The 23,389-nt window shown below is 45.1% G+C and overlaps 1 protein-coding gene across 1 annotated transcript in view; it reads left to right on the top strand.

The window, feature by feature from the left end:
• The window catches only part of nrg3b (neuregulin 3b), a 123,067-nt gene extending 100,221 nt beyond the window's left edge, over positions 1 to 22,846 (top strand). Inside the window, exons 3-9 of the mRNA XM_076999253.1 lie at positions 9,019 to 9,092; positions 13,402 to 13,428; positions 16,390 to 16,492; positions 17,041 to 17,167; positions 18,723 to 18,835; positions 19,721 to 19,909; positions 21,650 to 22,846. Coding sequence (XP_076855368.1) covers positions 9,019 to 9,092; positions 13,402 to 13,428; positions 16,390 to 16,492; positions 17,041 to 17,167; positions 18,723 to 18,835; positions 19,721 to 19,909; positions 21,650 to 22,337 — 1,321 coding nt within the window. The 3' untranslated portion in view covers positions 22,338 to 22,846. The remainder of the gene's footprint in view (positions 1 to 9,018; positions 9,093 to 13,401; positions 13,429 to 16,389; positions 16,493 to 17,040; positions 17,168 to 18,722; positions 18,836 to 19,720; positions 19,910 to 21,649) is intronic.
• Positions 22,847 to 23,389: the final 543 nt, after the last annotated feature.

Raw genomic sequence — 23,389 nt, 5'->3', positions numbered from 1 at the left:
TAATGCCACTGCGGATAAGCTATGCGTACGTGTAAAGGCAACTAAGATAAGGAGTGTGTTTAATTGGGTAGCCAGCTTGGTCAATAGCAATGGATCTACCTTTGAACATTCTATGAAATCATGATTCACATCTGATAACAGGTTTGGGTTGATTAAAAGAAGACGAAATAGAAACATTCATACACTGCGCTCACTCAGTGAACTCAGACTGCGCGTAAGCTTTCAATTAACTGTCAAGGACAGGTATCGATATGGAGGAGTGTCCCAGAAGGCTTTGATGTTGTGGAGAGATTTTTCTCTTTAAATATTCTCTCAGTCCACAGCAAAGGGGGGTGGATGTGATTGACGTCGCGTGGCTGCGGGCTCTGATGTGTGATTATATGTCTCTGTCGTTGGCGGAAGTGCTCTGGGTGTTGGTGTGAGACCAGGTGCGCGCTGATCCCAGCACAGTGACGAGCAGCAGGCCTCCGCCGCGCCGGGGGCTCCTGTGCTGATCTCCAAAGATCAGCTCCATTAATGCCCTTCACCATCATCATCATCAAGCTGTCAGCAGACGATCCCACGTGTTCATTTAATGGTTTCATTTTTATTTTTTTACAAGCCTGTAATAAAATAAAAGGGGTGACTTTTATTTTGCTTTTGCAGAAAATGAGGTAGTGCAGTAGTTTTTAAAGGAGTTATTGTCATTAGCCTTACCACAGAAGGGCCATGTGGATGGTGGATGGTCTTAGAGGGGATAAGCTCTGAAGCAGATCCGGAGGAGGCTACTGAAGTCTTAGACTTCCATTATCCCATCATCACCAAGGACAAATGGAGCTCTAATGCTGCAGGTATTGTAAAAAGAAAGAAGAAATCTGTTTAATCCGAAGGTGCCATTCACGCGTGTTTGTGCTTTACCGAGTGCCGTACGAACACTGCACAGAACTTAGAACGTGAGCGCCTGAGTACGAGACGGAGAAAGAGGGAGCGGGCGTTTAGGCTGGGGGGAGCGGGGTGAATCTGCGGACACGCGTCACGTTGCCACCTCGCAGTGCCGCGCACCACCTTCAGACGCGCTGCAACATCCAGCCGAGGGGTGGAGGGGTGGGCGGTGCAGCCTGGCCTGTGTGGCTGGCTCCTGGGGCTCTGCTGCAGGTATGTGAGTGAGGAGAGACCCTCTCCCCAACCCACACACACACCTCCATCCACGTTTGTTTACAGCAGCCCGCGACGCCTTGTTACCCCTCTTATCTTAGCAGCTTTGAACCAGCACCTGTGCTCAGATCTTCACATCGACAGCACGCTAGTGAGGCAGAGCAAGCAGGCGGAGCTCTCTCTCTCTCTCTCTCTCTCTCTCTCTCTCTCTCTCTCTCTCTCTCTCTCTCTCTCTCTCACGCTCTCTCACTCTCTCTCTGACACGCTCTTTCTCTCTCTCTCTCTCTCTCTCACGCTCTCTCTCTCTCTCTCACGCTCTCTCTCACGCTCTCACGCTCTCTCACTCTCTCTCTCTCTCTCACGCTCTCTCTCTCACGCTCTCTCTCTCTCTCTCTCTCTGACACGCTCTTTCTCTCTCTCTCTCTCTCTCTCTCTCTCTCACACACACACACACACACACTATTTCCATCTGTGTCTCTCTCTGTCTCTCTCACACACACAAACTCTATCTCTATCTCTGTCTCTCTTTCTGTCTCATGGTCTCTTTATCTCTCTCTCTCTCTCTCTCACACACACACACACACTATCTCTATCTCTGTCTGTCTCTCTTTCTCTCTCTCTCTCTCTCTCTCTCTCTCTCCTCTTGCACAGCCCTCGCTCCTCCCATCCCTCACCCTCCTCACCCCTCGGGCGGGCCGATCGCCCGCACACCTGCCGAGACTCCGTGTCAGGCAGGTTGTGGTGGGGGCGGAGGGGTGGCTTCCTGCTCGTTGTCAAGGAAAACTGCCGGTCCACTGTTTGTGCTTCCGAGAGGGAAGGCTTAAAGGGCTTATCTGCTCACTTGTGATTACCATTTTAATAGGCTTATTTTTAAGGCAGGCCTTTGTCGTTTCTAACAGATCGTGAAAGGCGGGAGACACAGAGTTTGACGCGGGCACAGGATGCGTGCGCGACTCGGGGACGACGACTCAGTCAGAGCAAAGACTGCACACAGCTTGTGCTTCTAGAGATACGGAATCAACTGTGCGCACCTTCGACGAGATCAGAAGAGTCACAGACTGTTCCTCAGGCTGAGCTAACCGAGTCTACTCACCCTGCAGAGCACTCCGCCATACACACACCAGAGTGCTGCGACACATATCAGTCAGTGTCACTCAGGAAACGAAATCACCCTCTTCAGCTTCTCCCCCTCCCTCCCCTTAAACATGCAGCAATGGGAGATATGAATATGTATTGGCTGTGTGCTAAGGAGACAGACTGGCTTTCTGAAGGAGTGTTAAAGGAGAGAGAGTGTGTGAGAGAGAGTGAGAGAGAGAGAGAGAGAGAGAGAGAGAGGAATAACTGGGAGATTGGTCTGAGGTACAGGCTTGTTGCTACCTTTGAGCCCATCAATAACAGTGAGGAGACGTGTCAGGGCTGTCAGCCCATCCACAGTGGAGGCGGTAGAATGCATACATGTGTGTTACAGGAGAGAGACCATGAGATGATTTCTGTACATTATGTGAGTGCGTGTCTGTATACCTGGTTGTGTCTTAGGGCACAAAATGTCCCAGTATAATAAAAAGAACCAAGGACAGTCTACTCTGTCAGGACCAGCAAATGTATTTAAAGAAAAGTTATTTTACCAAAGATACCTTTCCTTTTTTTTTACTAAAAAGGCAAAATAATCTCTTTCTGGCTTCCTCTGGCTTTTCTGTGGTTAAATTCCTATTACAGAGTCACAGACTGTGTGTGTGTGTGTGTGTGTGTGTGTGTGTGTGTGTGTGTGTGTGTGTGTGTGTGTGTGTGTGTGTGGGTTGACTCTGTGTCAGTGATCAGTGGTGTGTGTTCAGCCTGACATTAGGGTGCACTTATTCGGCGAGGAGAGTTTTCCTCCAAAGCCTCACCCCTATTCCTCTCTACACATACATCCCTCTCCTCCCGAGTACAGGGTCGTTTTCTCACCGTTAATTAAAGAACTGAGTGTTAATTAAAGCCAGAGTCGTGCTTACAGCTTCTGCATTCCTGAGAGAGAAAATGCACTCGGATCCAACCCCCACCTCTCTACCCCCCCTGTCAATTTGAAGCTCAATTTCAAGAGGTGTTGTGGCCTGACTGCTTTAGTAGCAATGTTGTCAACGGAAAAGGAAAATAGACCCTAATAATAAGATAGCAAATAACCTCTCTCCCTTAGCTTTACGGGTGTGACTCCACACACAGAAAATACAGTGTTACGTATTGACCTCGCTGACCTTCAAGGGTACCGTAATGGCAATGACAGTAAACACAACATAGTAAATACGATAGCTATAGGAATGACTTTGGCATTTTTAACAAGATATGTGAACACCATGAATCACAATACGTGTTGTTGTGGTGTTGAGAAGTTGTTACTCATTGTCATTCACTAGTGAAGGTTTGCTGAGTTCCTCTTTCACTGAAATATTTGAAGGTGTAGTATTGAAAATGAAATGGGGCTGAAATTGCAGTACTCCAAATAGTTGTTTTCACGTTGTTCGATGAGCAGAATTAGTTCTTTATTGGTTATGTTGGTTTCTTGGTCTTTGTAGTGGTTTCTAAAAGAATATCAGCGTGATGTTACCCTGTCGTTGTAGCTGTTACACACAGTAAAGCTCACAACCAGGTGACCAAGAGGATTCTGATTGCACTCCAATTCTTGGGTGTGTAGCCCTTTAGGGCATTTCTTTAGGACATGTCTTACAGTGAATCCAGAAATGGACCCGATTGGTTTCTGATTGGCAGTGGAAATTTACCTAATTCTTCAGCACATGCATTGATTCACGTTTTCCCTGTGCAAAAGTCTGCCTGTATATTTCTATTAGATGCTTGTAGCTATTATGACTGTTATTGACTAGTTATGCCCCCTTGCCTCACTTGCACACAGACTAATGGCTCATGGTTTTCGCTATCAAACACCTTGAACCAAATTGAAATCTGCACATCGATGTTATGGAATTTCCTATTTGTTCCATCCAGTGTTCAGTGATGTTTTCCACATGCTGAAACTCCCTGCTGCAGTAATAACGATGCCGGGATGTTTGCCACACCGCGGTCTCTGAGGCTGTGCTACCCGGAGTGAACTAGTATCTTTTAAACATATTTTGAAAGATCTTGATATGATTCTCCGTTTTTAGGCTTATCACCAGGCCCTAGCTCTAGCAGTGGGTCTCTAGAATGGCTGGTGCTTAAAGAACCTTTGGGCAGTGATGACAACAGCATCGGGTGGGTCATCATCACAGAGCAAAAATCTTTATTTTCTTCCTTGTCCAGGGAATGCTGCTTATTCTAACTGTACTGCTAAATTATTAATGTAAAAAATCCTTTTTTTTCTTGATCCATTTGGGGAAGAACCAACAGGGAGTGCAATTAATGAGGCAAAAATGCGCATTCATTTATGATAATAGATACTCACGAAGGCCAGCACACACACACACACACACACACACACACACACACACACACACACACACACACACACACACACACACACACACACACACACACACACACACACACACACACACACACACACACACATTTATAACCTTGTTTACTCTCTTGTAGACTCAGGCATGCGCCCACATCTTCATTCTTCTTCCAAGACAAGTTCTTGAAATGCTCTTGGCAACAACAAAAAAAAGGAGTTAAAAAAATTGCGTAACATTTGTATCGTTATGAACACCCTTTTCTGGAGAGTCTAATGCACTATTCTGTGTATGCACGTGATGTTGACCAGGACATTTATTTTACATTTTGAACAGGTTTTCAAAGCTTCCCTGTGAATTTTAATCCGTCTTTTCTCACAGTTTCTCAAAGCTGGAATATAATCCTAGTGCAGGACTCAGGAAGTGAGGGTCCCTGGTGTTGATGGTAGTCATATGAACGCTATGTAGATCCTCTTCTCCTCCCATTATCACCACCCGCTCCTTTCTCATTAGCCATTTGACTTGGGAAAGTCTTTTTTTCTTCAGTCAGCAGTTTTCCCAATTGTGTAAAGAAAGAATGTGCTTATATTTTACATTTCTAAGTACTTCTGTGATCCTTGGCTAAATCTATATTTTAGTTGAAATGCAGACAACTGAAAACGTACATTCTTCATTCTTTCATTTATTCATTTGTACTGTAATGGATATATATATATTTTATTCTTAGATAAATTCATTGATCCTAATCTTATTCTTCTTATTATTAAAAAGCATTATTATTTAAAACTTACATTTTTCAAAGTTAAATGATCCTTAACTAAATTCCAATCCCTAAAATTGTTTTCTAGCTTTCTATTCATTAAGACATATGCACTTCGGAGTGGTTCCTCCTTCTACACCATTTGAATAGGATTTGAGAAACCCTGTCAGCAGGACGTCAGCAGGACGTGCCCCCCCCCCCCCATGTAATCAGGATGGGTGTGGTCCTGCAACCAATATTGCTTGTTTGTTGCTCAGATCAATTATTAGAACAATTATTAACTAGACAAACGCGCCATGATTAACTTCTCACTGTACAATGTATCAGCCCCACAAGCCTCGCAAATAATTACTAGATAAAAATGAGCACTGAATTAACTAAATAATTAGTCCTGCCATTCATGGAAATAATTATAATATTGCTAAGACCATTTGGGATCTATAAAATCTTTCTGTGTTAGAAGCTTAAACAGTTTATACCCTTTTAAGTCTTAGAAAGGGATTCATTACATGCATAAAAATCCTGTAAGGTCTTGAACTAGGCCCTGCAGTTGCCTGATTTGAGCTGTCTATGAAACAGGGTACGCTTTATTTTTAACAACCATTTAAAAGGCATTACCCTGGGTATTACCTTGTCTGCAAGATGACGGGAGAGGAGCAAGACAAACAGACTGGCTGACAGACACGGCCCTCTACATCATCAACACATGGTTCAGCGTTAACGAGGCGAACTGCACAGGGAGTCGCGTGAGCAAGGCGGGTGAGACGCACCAACCTCACCTGCTTCACAGCTGCTGGTGTAACGCCGTTCTCTACGTCTGCATCTGCGTACAGGAACCGTTTGCTCTCGCGTCGCCCCCGTGCGCTGGCCTTTTCATTTGTACTCGCCTCGCAGAGCCGCTCGAAACGGACTCGCGCACCTTTCGCCGGAGCCGGCTGCTCGCCTGACTGCCAGCCTGCTGTGGAAACGATCAGGAACGGGACCTGATGAAAAGCCAGGAATTCTGGCAGGGCGTATTTTTTTTTCCCCCCAGCTCGCCTCCACACGATTCGGTCGTATTTTTGTGTGTGTGTGTGTCAGACACCTGTGAGCTCTTTTTTGTCCGCAGCACGTTAGCTGCACGGCTGGCAGGTTAGCATGCGTGGCGGCGACCTCCGTCCGGCTCCAGGGAGCGGAGGTGAGCGCTGATGTACGGGGCCGCAGCAGTGGAAGCTCCGGCGTGTTTCAGCAGCGCCGCTGGTCGCCGATGTTTCACATGTCTGCGGACAGAGGTCCAACAGCTGGATGGCTAAACGTGGGGGCAGAAGTGTGAGGGAAGATTAGGCAGGATTAAGAGGCGCTGGATATCCCTGCTGCAGGATCCAAGAGATGGCTCATGGACAGCTGGTAGTCTCAGTAGCTCTTCCGCTTATGGGCCTGGTGCTGCCTCTTACAGGTATCTCAGACAGGGCCCAATCAGATGCTACCAACTCCCAGCCCCTCCCACACCTCCTCCAGGTGACGATGTTAGTTGCAGAATGTACAAGAGCAGGTGCCTCAGTTACCTCGTGTTCCTACCCCCTCTCACTCAGATACCTCGTGTTCCTACCCTCTCTTACTCAGTTACCTTGTGTTCCTACCCTCTCTCACTCAGTTACCTCGTGTTCCTACCCTCTCTCACTCAGTTACCTCGTGTTCCTACCCTCTCTCACTCAGTTACCTCATGTTCCTACCCCCTCTCACTCAGTTACCTCCTGTTCCTACCCCCTCTCACTCAGTTACCTCGTGTTCCTACCCCCTCTCACTCAGTTACCTCGTGTTCCTACCCTCTCTCACTCAGTTACCTCGTGTTCCTACCCTCTCTAACTCAGTTACCTCCTGTTCCAACCCCCTCTCACTCAGTTACCTCGTGTTCCTACCCCCTCTCACTCAGTTACCTCCTGTTCCTACCCCCTCTCACTCAGTTACCTCCTGTTCCTACCCCCTCTCACTCAGTTACCTCGTGTTCCTACCCTCTCTCATTCAGTTACCTTGTGTTCCTACCCTCTTTAACTCAGTTACCTCCTGTTCCAACCCCCTCTCACTCAGTTACCTCGTGTTCCTACCCCCTCTCACTCAGTTACCTCCTGTTCCTACCCCCTCTCACTCAGTTACCTCCTGTTCCTACCCCCTCTCACTCAGTTACCTCGTGTTCCTACCCTCTCTCACTCAGTTACCTCGTGTTCCTACCCTCTCTAACTCAGTTACCTCCTGTTCCAACCCCCTCTCACTCAGTTACCTCATGTTCCTACCCTCTCTCACTCAGTTACCTCGTGTTCCTACTAGGGGTGTATTCAACTAAGGATTTTCATAGTCGAATCTGATTCGTCAGCTTTTCCCTTTAGTCGACTAATAGTCGAATCAGGTTTATTTTTATTTTTTTTATTTAGAGCACCTTAAACGGGATCCCGTTCTCATTCAGGACTTTTTTCCTCTTCAAAGTAAAAACCTAAAACATTCAGATAAATGAATAAACACGGTAGGTTGGCTTTATTCAGCTTTTATTTATTTACTTATTTCGAGACAAACCGCGACGAGACGCGACGATGACTGAAACGACAAACGGCTGAACTGTTTTTTTCACCTTACGTGTTTTAAATGGTATGCCATCTTAGTTGTTGTCGTGCGAAATGAAAGACGTTGATGACATAACTTGCACTTTACTTTGTTTGATTCATCTTTATCTTTTTCAAAATACTTTTGAAGTTTTTTAGTAGCCATTATAATCTCGGCAGATGCTGCGTATTCTGTAGCGTGTTCAGCTCCGCTCGTTTGGATTGTGCAACTGCAGGTTGTGATTTATGAATGTGTAGTAAGGAAGATGCCTATTGTTAATGCGCAAACATCATTTTTAAATATTTATTAACAGAAATTATGATAATTTTATTTGACAAAAGGCTATATATAACGAAAACAAAGACATTTCATGTAACAACTAATGCTTAGCTGCATCCTTGGGCATCCCCATGCAGTTAGAATGGTACATTCGACTATGACGTTCATAGTCGACTAGGGGGTATAGTCGACTATAGTCGAATCAGCGACTATTGCAGGTCACCCCTAGTTCCTACCCTCTCTAACTCAGTTACCTCATGTTCCTACCCTCTCTAACTCAGAAACCTCATGTTCCTACCCCCTCTCACTCAGTTACCTCGTGTTCCTACCCCCTCTCACTCAGTTACCTCATGTTCCTACCCCCTCTAACTCAGTTACCTCGTGTTCCTACCCTCTCTAACTCAGATACCTCATGTTCTACCCCCTCTCACTCAGTTACCTCATGTTCCTACCCCCTCTCACTCAGTTACCTTGTGTTCCTACCCTCTCTAACTCAGATACCTCATGTTCTACCCCCTCTCACTCAGTTACCTCATGTTCCTACCCCCTCTCACTCAGTTACCTCATGTCCTACCCTCTCTCTCTTCACTCAGTTCGCATGTTTTCCAGATCCTCACACCCCGACCTGTGGGTACATACAATTTCATTCGAAGTTTAAGAAAAAAATGCTGTTTTATATGCAAATGTGTGTAATAAGTAAAGTTATTTTTTGATGGGGTGAGATATTCATTAGAGGTTCACTCGAAATAAGTGAGAATAACATGCAATAGGTTGCGTTATCCTGCAATCCGGTTTCTTTATGTGTCTCCCGCTGGCTAACGGTCAATGCCCTCTCTTGTCTTGCAGGTGTAAAGAGGGTTATCGTGGACTGCGCTGTGACCAGTTCGTTCCTAAGACTGACTCCATCCTGTCTGATCCAAGTATGTTTTTTATCATCCTGGTTAACTGAGAAACAAAAGGCGACTCCAGTCGATGTTGTACCCTAGATTCACACCTACCCACATGTTATCGATTCAGAGTTCACTCTCTGACCTCTAACTACCTCCACAAAGTCTTGTGTAAATGAAACAAATGCTTCTTTGAGCCAAAACCTTGAATAGAACCTACCTTGAATTTACCTGGATTTGCTTTACTTTTTGTCTTTCTCTAGTTTTTCTCCCACAAAACTCTTTCCCATTTCCCAGAATCAAATATGCTAAAATGCTGCTAATTACGACCCACGTTAAGTGCTGAAATTACCATTACCTTACAATGCTGCACCATTGAGAAAAAGAACACTCTAGTCTGACACTCTAGTCTGAAACTCTAGTCTGATAATCAGAGTACATTTGCATGCAGTTTTCCCTGCAAGAGACCTGACATCTTACTGTTTGACTATGAAAGAGTTTTTTTTCTCCACAAAATCTTCCTATGACAGTGGACTCATGTGAATTGGTGGGTTTCGTTGTTATGAAATGCGAGTGAACTATAAGAAAGAATATTTATCAAACAGGTTTTACAGGTCTTACTGACATATACAGATATATATCTTTTAACATCAGATATCACGTCTTGAATTCTCAGTGTAAGAAAGCTTCAGTTTATTGGTAATTAACAGTTGTTATGAAGTATACACAGCTCAATGTCTCACCCGTCCTCCATTTTTTAACGCTTCAGTGCATTTTAGCTACCTGGTATCACTAAAGCCAATTAGTTTGTTATAAGACCCAAGCCTGCATGGTGAAGCTATATCAAAACAGTAGCTTAAAAATCTGTGTCACCTCAGCTGGGATTTCTCAGAGCTATTGTGAAAGCACAGTGGGGAGTGGTGAAGGGAAAAGCCAGTGAATGGAGCAGCCCTACACAGCATGACTTGAAGAAGAGGCTCTTTCTGTGAGAGGCCTATGAATGGTTTTGCTCTTATGGAGTGATCTTTTACAGTAAGCGAGATAGAAACCTAAACTCCCATTTACGGCTGTTTGAAGTCGCCGACCCCGCTGAGAGACTAGTAATGGAATTGCACTGTGACTCGTCCGCCCGGCTGTGCTCTGCCATATCAGATTTTTTTCAATGAGAGCGTTCAGTGCCCCCTATCTATCATTACCAGAGGTGGAGATCCTACAGCTGACAGGCAACATCAACTTCATCATACTTACATGTACACTATCATCTCCCTCGCTGACCCTTACACCACCCACCACCGTGAGCGCCACCCCCCGCCCCACCCGTGCACCTCCTTGACTTCCTGCCTTCCTGCAGAACCCCAGGCTGAGTAATTTGAGGAGTCCACGGTGGCGAAAGGCCGCCTTCGACGCCTCCCGCACCGCACCGACAGAGACGAGCCAGTTAATCCAGATTATGCGCTTGATTTACAATCCTGCTATGCAAACAAATGCTGTGTGCCACACAGCAGTCCTCATAAAGAGAGATCACGGGGCCCCAATATATCATGTCGGATTATGCGCTTTGAATTCTTCATAGACCATTATGCTTCCGATGCATCTTTATTCCGCTCTGTTGAGGCCATCGTTTGTTTTGCTTTCATTCCAGTAGTATGGCAGAGCATTTGTGGACGAGTGCATCTTTATTTACTTTACCCACCAAACGAGCCTTCAATTGTCCCCTTGGGGTGGCAGGGTTTTATCAGTTTGTTTTGGTGGAGTCTGGGTCTACCATTGAAAGCATGTTCAGTTCTGTATTGAGTAGAAGTAAAGAGGCACTCCAGAGCTCCACTTCCACAGCAGGAGATCCCTCCGCCCAGCTGCCAGCTGCCCGGGCCCACCTCCCAGCTCCCAGCTCCTGCACGTGGTGCGCTGTGGGCCAGCTTCTCTTTTGAGTTTGTCTGAGGGGTTCCGTGCCCACACCGTCCTCGCCCGAGCAGGGTGGTGCTTGACTGGCTTGGAGAAAGATTGGGTTTATGACCTTCTGAGCGCAGCTCAGCAGGAGGCAGATGATGGCGGCCACCCGCTTGGAAGAGGAAGAACCTTCGTCAGCTCCAGCCGAGCAAATGACCTCCAGCCTCTGTGGCTCATAAGAAAGAACATTCATGATTGGCTCGCTCCAGGGATAGCCTTTAATTCAGGTGTTTATGTCCCTGGAATTGGGCTATGTAGGCCACACTGAGACGAGCTTTCATCTCACGTCTCAAATCAGGGAGGATTTGGCAGTATTCACTTTTGTTCCACCGTCCAGCAGATCCCATGACATGTGATCGACTGACATGTTACTGTCCTCCATACTGAAGCTCCCATCACACGACTCAGCCCCTCCAAAAGAGAGCTGTAGGAGGCCGGGGTAAAGGCCAGGGTGGCAGACTGAATGGAGGGTAGGACACAGGACAGGACACGGGGTGGGACACAGGGCAGGGAGGCATGAAGGACATTGGGCAGGGTGGTGGGCGAGGCGTCAGGTTTTACGGCAGCTGCATGCCAGGCCTTGCTGAACTGAGGCACGCCCATGCTTAGTGACAGCACGGTGATTACACATGGATGGATGTGGCTGTTATTGTGGCCAATCAGAAGCGGCAGATGCACTGGCACCATCAATAAGAGAGTCCCCCTAGATCACTGCCAACACCTTTCTTTCCTTGGAGCTCAGCGCTGATTTAAAAGGCATCCATTTTCGCCACGTACAAGGAATTAAATATGCACAGAGGATGGCTAGTGAGCACTGGAATAGTAATGCCAACACATTCGCCCATGCAGGTGGCTCCAAATTACATATATCCAGTTGCAGCAGAAGTGAATAATTAAAGCCTGTCAGTAAACAGGTGCGCTTCCTCTGAACTAGATCAAACATATGGAGTGGCTGAGCAGACTGAAGTCAGGCTAAAGAGCCGTCAGATTACACACCTATATCTGTCTCTTGTGAAGCTACTACAGTATTACTTTCACAAGCTGTGAGCGCTCACCCAAAGATCATAAATGCTTGAAAAATACCTGCCTGTTTACTATATTTTCCACATTAAAAGGAGGAGCGTTTTTAAAAATAGCTTCAGAAACATTCACGAAGTGAGCTCGTAAATGCCGGTCAGCCGCTCTTATGAGATGACTTCGGATGATTTGTTATTAGCTTTTAAAAATTGCACCCACTGCACCTTTAATTTTATTGCCATATCTACAGGGGTTTGTTTTCAACGTTCACCCCTGAGCAATACGTAACGACAACTACTTCAGCAGTTCCGCAGCTGCCACCCTTATTACCGCACATCTGACAAAATTATAGTTATTATTTTAATGCTGATCGTGTTTTAACTGCTGCATGAATATATGCAGAATCCCCTGGCGTCGAAATTTTCCACCCGCCTCTGTGACAATTCATCAACTAACAGATGGCTTCCTGTTACTGTGTTTGATTTCTCCTTTTCATGCCAAACATGTCCACCAAAAATAATCTTGGCAAGCTGCACCCTATTTAAAAACCCTTAGACCACCTCTGTCAGGAAAGCAATTAAAGTGTGAGGGGTTCTCTTTTAATTTGAATGAGCTTATATTACTTTTCCACGAAAAAAAAAGACTGTTCAGATGAAAAGAACACAAGCGCTCCTCTCTTCATCCTCTCTGCGCAGTTCTCGGGAAAAAAAGAGAAGGAGAAAGAAAGAGAAGGAGAGATATAGATGTAGATGGATAGACACAGAGAAGGTGCCTAGCTGCGTTTAGAGAGTCCGATTAGCCGTTAGCATGCTACACTGAGCAGACATGACTAAACAGGAGGCAGTATGGATAACAATGTAGGAATTAATAAAAACCTGAGACCAGCAGAGACAATTATGAGCATCTCCTGGGTGTGAGAGCTCACACGGGTGCATTTACAGAGTGGGTCCCCACAGCCAATCTGTGCAGGCGTATAAACTCCTGTCTAAAGGTACTGGCAATGCCTGAGCAGGACTTTTTATGCAAGATATTTCACAATCTCTGGATTTTCTGTGTCTGTCCCCTGAGGTGATCCAGACAAATCTATTTTTGTTGTTGAATCACTGTGGCACATAAATTCAGGTCTTTGTCTTTAACCAGCTAAATGAGGATTTGTGGCTGACAGCAGGGCTTCGGTCAGGGGGCTACTGTGCTAGCTTCCTTCGTTAGCTTGTTTGTTTGTTTGTTGGTTTTACACATTTGTCCAGATCAGAATGGAGAAGATGGCAAAAGTGCTACATATTTAGACATTGATCTAATTCTTTCCAGTGTAATAAACATGTGTTTTTACTATCGTGTTTTTACATGTCTCTTATTACTCTTTTTTTCTGTTGAGCAGCAGATGAACTGGGCATAGAGTTCATGGGTAAGCAAAAGTGTTTCTATTTTTTATTAATATGTCTTCTAAACCTACCAGTCATCTTTCATTCAAAATGTTTATTATTTCATTTGTTTCCTGTCATAACATTATCATTATTAGCAATATTGTTATTAACATTATCTCATAACTGTATCAGGGGGCAAACGTTATTAAAAACAGACGTACCTGCCTTGTTTTAACTGCAGACCACATGACTTGGTCAAGTACCTCAGTGTGCTCAGAGAAAACGTACCATAAACATTTGTATCTCTGTATCATGTGATAAGCACGGAGACACCCATCTGGCTGACATTCTGTGCAGCAGCAGGGGTCTCGAGAAGCTCTTCCGCAGGGACAAGGAATTGCATTGTTGCATGGGAACCATTGTTAAGCACTGCCAACCACCACATAGCACACATGACTCAGCTGGGATCCATTCATTTAGAATTTATGTACACAGAGCACTTGTGGCTAAAAGCTGAAACTCCTGACTCCTGGGTTTGCATCTACACAGGTAGCGCGTTTCTACCATAGGACTCTGCCTGAAGCGTCCATTTTGGAAATGCAAGTTTTGTGTAGGTGTGCACATTGTGAGTGTGCGCACGTGTGTATGTCGCACAGGCGTGCTTGTGTAGTTGTGTTACTGTGTGTCGCATTTAATTACTGTTAAGCCCCGAGGTGTTTTACTTGCTGAAGCAGCATGTTGTGTAGTGAGACTCTGGGGGTAGGAGACATCACACAGCCAGGAGATAAGTGTCTGCCTTTAGCCCGACAGGCTGGAGTAGCCATGGATTTTAAGCACTGTCAACAAATAAAAGAAAAAAAGTGGGCTAAAAAGATGTTTTATGAAAGGCGTTTATTTATGTGTTTGTTTATTATTTATTTAGTTGTTTGCTTGTTTGTTTGCCTCCTGCCTGTCCCTCAGTGGCTCTTTTTCCAGCCTCATCTATCACACCATTTTTCAGACCAGCAACCCCACACGCACCAAGCGCATACATCCACACATCCACTGTCATGCGCTTGACAACTGAAAATATTCTGTGTGTAAATCCAGTGAAGTTTTCCATTAGCCCGGGTTCACACACTCGCTTCAGTTCCTCCACTTCAAACAACCTCAAGGAGGGGGGGGGGCTCACTGACATACATTACTGTTCACTTCAGTGATTTTAATCTGAATAGTAAATGAGTCTGGTCATAGCCATTGCCCTGTGTGTGTGTGTGTGTGTGTGTGCGTGTGTGTGTGCGTGTGTGTGTGTGTGTGTGTGTTTGTGTGTGTGTGTGTGTGTGTGTGTGTGTGTGTGTGTGTGTGTGTGTGTGTGTGTGTGTGTGTCTGTCTGTGTCTGCGTGTGTGTGTGTGTGTGTGTGTGTGTGTGTGTGGGTGTGTGTGTGTGTGTGTGTGTGTGTGTGTGTGTGAGAGAGAGAGAGAGAGAGAGAGAGAGAGAGAGAAAAGAGAAGCAGACAGCAAAACAAGGAAAGAGAAAGTCATAGGAGAATAAAAGAATGTAAATGTCTTCCAAACCAAAGTAAACTCTGCACCAATACAGAGTAACTATGACATTATTTAGAGTGCAATATATCCTACCAATCCTAACAAGGCATGACAATGAACGTACTCAGAATGGACAGCACTATCAATGTGAACAACATAAGCACAGAGTAACTGAGTAACAGAGAGTTATACACTAACAGCAGTGCTATAATGGAAGGAATCAACGACAGCAAAACGTAGAATCCAGGAAATCATCCTCAGAACCAACATGACACCAGAGGCAACATTCATATCAGTCCCCTTACAAATACGATGATTACACCATATGTTGCATGCCAGTTATAATAAAGATTAGATTGTGAGACATTAATAAGGAACCTTTAATATTAATAAACTTCTCAACGTGCACTCACAAATCGTGAAGCTATCTTTATTTATTAAGATAAAGCATTTAAGATCCATCTCACGGATATGGTCTTGTCACACAGTTTTCCATTGATTGACATTGAGGAAACAGGCTTAGACTTCATGTACACTCTTTCTTTTAGTTTTGTCTATGCTTTCACTAAATGACATTGGTGTATATATAATGGGACGTGTCATTTTGATTTTGAAATGTGTAAGGATGATAATCACCTGGGCTGTGTGTGTGGGGGGGGGGGGGGGGGGGGTGTAGACATAGATAGAGAGAGGAACAGAGAGAGAAGGAACATAGGCAGGGAGAGAGAATGACAAAGAGAGAGAGCGAGAGAGAGAGAGAGAGAGAGTGGGGGGGAGGAGAGAGAGAGAGACACAGAGAGAGCAGGCACATTTGAGATAATCTCCTAGCCAGAACTGTATAGTTCATTGGGTTGATGTTTCTGTCTCAGTGGCTGTGCTGGCTTCATTTGAACATATGCGTGCATGTGTGCGTGTGTGTGCGCGTGTGTGTGTATATTTGTGTGCATGTGTGAGAGAGACAGACAGAGAGAAAAAATACATTAGCTCTTCAATGTAGCACTACTTTCTTCTGTACAGATCATTAGCATACTTCAATTAACACTCTCTCTGGAAACATCTAGAATAATATGCCTTTAACATTAATGACCACATATAGTCTACCATCTTTCTCCCGTGTGCCCACTTTTAGTGTCGCGCGATGTGTGTCAAGTCTCTTTCCTCTGACACTTCTGGGGGACTAATGTAAGGTTCTGTGTGTCGAGTCAGAAAGTTATTGCTAGAGTAATGAGCTGATATAACCTTCCTTATGCCTTCACTACCTCACCATTGTCAGTATCACTGACCATGCATACTAGGTCTGCATTATAAAGTACCTGCCAGGTTGTCTGATAACAAGATTCCTCAAAACCAGTTGAAAAGAAAAACTATTAAGCATGAAGATTCTTTCATTCTCAGACTGCTGACACAGTAGATTGTGGACCCAGAAGACATCTATACAAAGAAGTAACTACAGGGCCTTTGTGTGCATGTGTTCTCAGAGAGCGGAGAGACCTACCAGAGACAGATCATGTCAATCTTCAGCATCGCCATGGGAATCAGCTTGCTAGGCGTGGCCTGCATTGCTCTTTACTGCAGAAACAAGTGAGTTATAGCACATATTACTGCAGGGAACAAGAACTCACATTGCAGTTTGATAACATAGTGACATAATAACTAGGATTCAAAACAGGCAGACTGTAGTTACATTGTTTTAAATGTAAATACATTTCACCGGTTTTGATTTAATCTTGTTTGAGGGGGGGTGGATTGATCTCATTCATGTCTCACACCTAGAAAGACCTTGACATGAAAAAGTGTGATTAATCATACATAGGCCCGGATTGCACATATTGTCTAATTAAGTGGAATATTTCTGCCGCTGTCTGTGTCAGAAGTGCAGACAGCTCTACTGTCAGAGTAAACAAGCCAACCAGCCTGACGTTCGGAGTCAAAACAGCTCGTTGTGTTTGCAGTGTGTCATGAAAAAGACACGACTGTAGTACGTCATGGCTCATCTCATCAGCACATCCAGGCCCCACGAGCACACAGTTGCAGAAAAGCTGCCAAAATATATAAAAAAAACCCAACAATAACACACCGCCGTTCAAAGGTACCTAGGGACACTATTAAAACCGATTACCATCCTACAGGAGACAAAGGGAGAAACACAGAGCCCAGCTGACAGATCTGCGTCTTCTGAGGGACTGCAGTGTCAATGCCTCTCGGCTCATGTCCAAATCCGGCCCCAGGACCGAATGTGGCCTCCGGCATCAAAAGGTGAGCCATCTGAGGTGTCGCCTCCCTCTGTCTGAACACCGACGGAAGCGGCGCTCTCGCATTTGCACCGAAAAAGCACGTAACGCCGGCTTTTCAGAGGAATGCCAACATCCCCTAGTCCATGCATATCTGCCATATGTTGAAGGCGAGTAATCAAACCACCCGTGTGTGTCTGGCACAGACTTCTGTGTGTATTTCCTCTGCATAACAGTCGTGTGTAATGAACACAATCGGCCAGCAGGCAGCGAGGGGAACGATGCCCTCCATAGAATTACTGCCCTCCCGCCTGAGCCGGCCGATCCCTCACGCCGACGGAAATAGCAGAGTGTGTAGCTCAGAGAGCAAACACCACATCCATCTGATCAGCAGTCCAGCCAACCTGCCACCTCGTAGCTGAAAAGCTTGCGGAGGACGTGTGGAAGAACCGTTAGATCCATCTCATTCTCAGCCTATGAACCTAAGCAACCAGCCAAATGTAGCTCACATTCACATGTATCATGATGGCACGGCAGGAAGGAGAAGGTTAAGGTCGCCTTACTCTCCCCAGTCCGTAGTCTGGTGGCATTTTAATCAGCGCTACACTCATAATAAGAACGGCAGATGTTTTTAAAATCTGCTTAAATACACGTCTTCTGTACAATAGCAGTATGGAATGGACAGAAATACGCACAGCCAGGCTGACACATGACCCTTTCATGTGGGAGTGAATCTGCATGTTTCACTAAGTTCTTGCAATTACAGAGGAGCAGACACCAGCTCACCGCCCTGCCCCCCCCCCCCCCCCAAACCCCCCCCACCCAACCTGCGGTGAGAGGGCCCCCCCTGTTTGAGAGGGTGGTCAGAAATGATCCAATTTTCCTGCTGCAGAAGAGAACATCACTAACAGGTCCCCGAGGAGGCCCCGGTGTTAGGAGGACACGGTTTATCAGCCTCCATGGCCCAAACTTGTTTTAAGTCAACCCAGTGGCTTTAATGATGTTCCAGAGGACAGTGAAAGCAGGTGGATTTCACTAACTGGGATAATGGCATTATCTGGTGACTTAGAACTGAGAAAGACTTTGGGGGGCATCTCGGGCTCATTTCCGAACGAATCCTGGTCTGTTGTAAGATAATAGTTTTAATTCTGTGAGAGAATGAAAGAAATTCTTTGGGAATCCATTAATGTAATCTTGTCCAAGATTAGTTTGCGACTCGTGCAGAAGGACTGGGGGAGGCGGAGAGTGTAATCAGAGCGTGCCTCTCTTAATCTGCTGTTTAAATGTAATGTCTAATTAAAGTGGGCCTCTCTCACTGAAGGGCCATATATCACTGAATGAACATTTACATTCAGTCCCAACGCTTAGTCTGTAATCCACTATTTCATCTTTGACACAACCAAGTCAAGAGCTTGTGTGTGTGTGTGTGTGTGTGTGTGTGTGAGAGAGAGAGAGAGAGGGGGGGGGGGGATAGTTGTCGAGAAAGACGAGAATATATGTGTAATCGCAGTCATATAGAGATGAACAGTGTTAGTCATGCGGTGTGACATAAACAAAGATCTGTCATTTCCGTACCACAGTGCTGCAAAGTCCACGGATCCTCCCCTACGCCAGACTGCAGTACGGTGGCCAGTGATTCCAAAGTCTCTGCACCTGATCAAATCAGCAGTGTGTCCACAGGAAAACGCCGCAGGTAATAACTGGGCTTGCTTTCTTTTTGCTTTTTACAGGTTTTTTTTTAATCAGCCCGAAATATGGCACCATATGTTTATCTGTTTATGCTGAGAAACAAGCAGAAAGAATCATGGCTATTGTAATTGGTAATATGCAGTTCTGAATGACAAACTCCCCCACCCACCCCAAAAGGATCCAAAATGTTCTTCTGCTGTTGTGATTTACAGTCTTCGTGATGTGTTTGGAGGCTCATGACTTAAGAGTATAATTGGCATTCTTCTACTTGACAGATTGCAAATTGTGCATAATAAGCAGTCGTGTAGTCCTTTAAGATAACTGGTATACTTACCAGTTTTTTAAGAGTTTAGTCTCAAATTTGCCTACAGTGCTATGCAGACTACCGCGATACGCAGATTTAAAGCTGCCATAATCACTTTTACAGTATTTGCTGACTTCTGCCAGGCTTAGCCACCAAATGAGTCCACCCCCTCTCACTTCAGTCTCTCCCCTTCCACTAAAACCTCTCCAGAGCCCCTCCCTCCAAGTGCCTTCAGAGTTAACCCTTAGCCTGCCTTCCTAAGTGTAATTCACAGGCACGGCCATCTCCTTGTAGAGAGGTTTCCTAAATAGTTAATACAGCTGGACAGTCTTTTTAGTTGCTGTTTACAGAGCCCAGAACATTTACAGAAATGTTTTTCATGTTCGACGGTAGTTTTCAGCGGTAGTTATTAAGATGTAAAGACTGTTTAGCCAAAGTGTTCTTAAAATAAATCATACACAGCATCTGTTAAAAAGGTTTCATCTCCTGAAATAAAAATGGGTCAAGTTCACTTTGTGTCTGAGGACCGAGTCCTGCTGTCTGCATCCCTCCCAGCTCAGCAAGTCTGTGTTTGATTTATCACAGAAGCTGCTCCCTCTCAACAAGCCCTGCTCTAAAACAGAAGATAACCAATCACCGATCTGCACCAAGATGGACCCCTCCCATTTCAAGAGCAGGACCTAATCTGATTGGAGGATCGAGAGATTCTGTTCACAGCTACAAACATCTCCAAGAGGTGGAGTCCACAGATGTTATGTCAGAATCCTCAAAAAGGTATGCATGGATTTGACCATGTTGTTAAGGTGAACGTTACATAATTGAGGATGGGAGGCGTGTGTAAAACTGAGGCCTTTGGGTGTGCACCATTTCCACAGGAGATTTTCCAATAATGTGCTCATTACCATGCCAACTTGATCGAGGTTCTCTGTGTCTCATAAATTCTTCTCACATCTAACTCTTTCTGTTTGACCTATTTCCATAATTTACATTCTTAAACACTGCGACTCCCAGTCTTGAATTAGCTTTCTTCATGGGTTGTGATGACACATGCATGAAAACACACTCACACAGACACAGAGACAGAGCTATAGAGAAGAAAATGGCTTTTATTCAACATTGTCATAGCAAAAGCAATTTCTATTGTTAATTGATATAAACATGTCCATGAAACCATGGGAAACAGACTCTCTGAAACGACCAAATGTGCTGCTGAAAACGTTAGCTAGGCTGCTATTATTATTACAAGATTAATTAAGAATTAATAAGCTTCTCATATTCCCTGTGTATGACCGGTTGTAGTAAGGGCTAAGAAGAAGTAGGCAGACTTGGACTGACCTATTTCTAGACTTAACAGCCTTAAAACATCAACACCACCCCCAAACCTCTCCCCTGTTGCCATGGAGACACCCTCCGGTCTCTAGGAACGTAGATTCAGAAATAGGGAGGAAGAGAAAGAAAGAGAGAGCGATAGAAAATGAGAGAGAGAGAGAGAGAAAGCAAGAGAGGAGGCCATATGAGCTTACACATGCTCAGTTCTCTCTCACTAACCCCTCACTGAATGGTATGTTTATTCAGGTTTAGACGTACCAGATTAACCCCCAGCTAGAAAACACGTTTAATACCTATGCATTGTGGGACTCAATTATTTAAGTCCTGTTTTTTAATAGCCTTTTTTTGTCAGACAATAAAAATAACTTATGGGGTTATTGTTTAGAGCACTGACTCCACCACATATATATCTTTTATGAGTTGATATTTTCCTGACATTACGGCTTCTCCCGCTTCACTGGAAGTTGAAATAATTTTCACACTCCTGCCATCCTGTGTGTAAATGGCTGTGATTGAGATGAGTGGGTGATTGTGCCAGCCAGCTGCGGTTTTGTTGCCTTATAAACCATGGCAGATAAAAAGCATGTGGCAATATCTGGGACTTCACCTGGCACAAACTTTCAGTCACATCCCAGGATCTGTGCACATAATTCCAGCATGCTGTCCCAGTTTAGAGCCCCTGTGATATCTGGGCTCCTCTAGCTGTCATTGGACAAGGTGTACCAGGCTTGATAAGAAGTCTCAGCGTACAGATCAAAAAGCCATCAGTCAAATGAAGTATTCAGAAGGTAGCATTCATCAGCTCCCAGGCATGGGTCGGGACACCCGAGCTTTGATACTAATGGCTTAAATCTTTGATAAGACTGGCGCAAGCAAGAGAGGGTTTGGAGTTAGCGGTAATGCTGTCAAAAGCTGAGAGTCCATGTTGTGGATTATAAACAATTACATGGAGATTTTAAAATTCCCACTACCTCAAAATGATTGCCCTACTGCAGAGAATAAATTGGGAACAGTAGGCTCTCACAGACTGAGTGGTTTCTCCCATGGGGTGACTTACACACACAGACACACACACACACACACACACAAAACAAACAAAAGAAATGAAGAAAAGAAAATAAACAAGTTTCATTCTTCCACACAGGTACTAATTCCCATTCGTCTTCTGTCATGGGTTCCTTATAGGTTCCAGACCCAAACAGATGGCAATCAATACAGGCACTCCTATTTGAATATGCAAACAGTGGCCTCTGCCCATTCCAGAGGAAGGCTGACCTACACTGATGTCCCTTGCACTCGTCTGGACCAGGGAACGGCCTTTCCTCCTCCCTCCCACCGCGCCTGCTCCGTCCCCATCATCCCCTCTGTTCAGGCATGCGAGCTGGGGATCAAGTCTGTGGATCAAGGTAGCGCCGTGCTGCTTTACAAGAGCGGAGCCTCCGTCAGCCACACTCTGGTCAGACGTGAGACTGAGGCGGAGTCATTGGTGAATTCCAGCCAATCGCTGGCCAGCCCTGGTTTGGCGCAGGGGTCGATTGCGTTCACGTGCTCCGAGTCTGCGCTAGGGGGTGAAGCTAAACACAAAAGCCTTGTCACGTACACAACAGCCTTGAGACCAGGAACAGAGTCCAGCAGAGCAAAGACTGTCATCTCTACGACTGTACTGGGATCAGCGGGGCAGTCCGTGCAGCTCTCCTCCAGCCTGTCTAGATCCACGGGGAGACTGGAGCATCGACATTTGCGGCCCGTGCATGGGGGGGTTCTGCGAGAGCAGCCGGGCGCTCCTTTACAAACTTCACATGTCAGGGGAGAGAAAGGCCACCTGTCTGCTGAGGTTAGAGGTGTGTCCTATCTCACACCCCCCAAGAGCTGATTGTATCAATTTATACAACTCAAGTGGAACCCATTACAGTGAGATTGGACCCCGCCCACCCCCCCATGTTGACCAATCACAAGACTTACTCTCTGAATTGCATAAGTGCTTTGTGGAGCACAGAGAAGACTTGCAATTACTGAATATAAAAACACTCGGAAACTGAGAACACAATGTGAATAAATTATAAAAGATTAATAACTATCGTTGGGATGTTGATTTAAAGGCGTATTGAAGAAGATAAAAGATTTATATGCCACTATTTAACAAAAGCTTCTACTTAGAAACCAAATAGTGTGTCATCTCTATGTTGTTTCTCTATTGTAAAAAAAAACATATAATAGATGTCATAACTACATGTATGTCATATATATGACATATATATATATGACATACAATGACAAAAATAAAGACGCAGAATATGGCTAAAACAAGCTTTTCATTTCAGCTCTGCCATCCTATGATAACCCAGTCCAACTCTTGTCTTTTGTCTGTTATGCTTGAGGAACGTGAGGAGAGTTTGGTGGTTCAAGAATAAAATCTGTCTGTCACCTTGTCATTTGATCAGCGAGAGTGTCTCTCCGCACGCCCGGCGGACAGATCGGCGTGATCGATGGGGCCGTTTGCATTCCTGCGTGGTTTGGGGCGGGATGCGGACAGGTATCGGTGGCTATCGCTGGCACGAATCTAGCAAACATGCAGAACGCAAGACGACTAGCCGGAGTCAAAGGCGCTGTCTCCATGGCAACAGAGAGCCGTGAAGTCAGATAGTCCTGGAGCGCTCACTGCCCTCCACGCGCCGTAGCCGACCGTCAGCGAATTTAATCATTTACTTGTTTATCATCCCCGAAAGTAGCTCCGCTAATTAAAGCCAGACTCATTATTTTGCATCAGTTATTTTGAAACCGCAAAAAAGAAAGGAGCAAAAAAGGTTCCTTAACTACCTGATTCTCCCTTTCAGGTAAGGACATTTTTTCGAGTGGAATTAATCAGCGGGAAGATTAAAGCGTGATGCCATTAATGTCTTCAATTGTGTTTAGCCTAAGATAAAC

This window comes from Brachyhypopomus gauderio, chromosome 3 (genome assembly GCF_052324685.1).
Source record: "Brachyhypopomus gauderio isolate BG-103 chromosome 3, BGAUD_0.2, whole genome shotgun sequence".
Lineage (NCBI taxonomy): Eukaryota > Metazoa > Chordata > Actinopteri > Gymnotiformes > Hypopomidae > Brachyhypopomus > Brachyhypopomus gauderio.
Note: the sequence above shows the minus strand (reverse complement) of the source record. Positions and strands in the feature narration are given on the sequence as shown.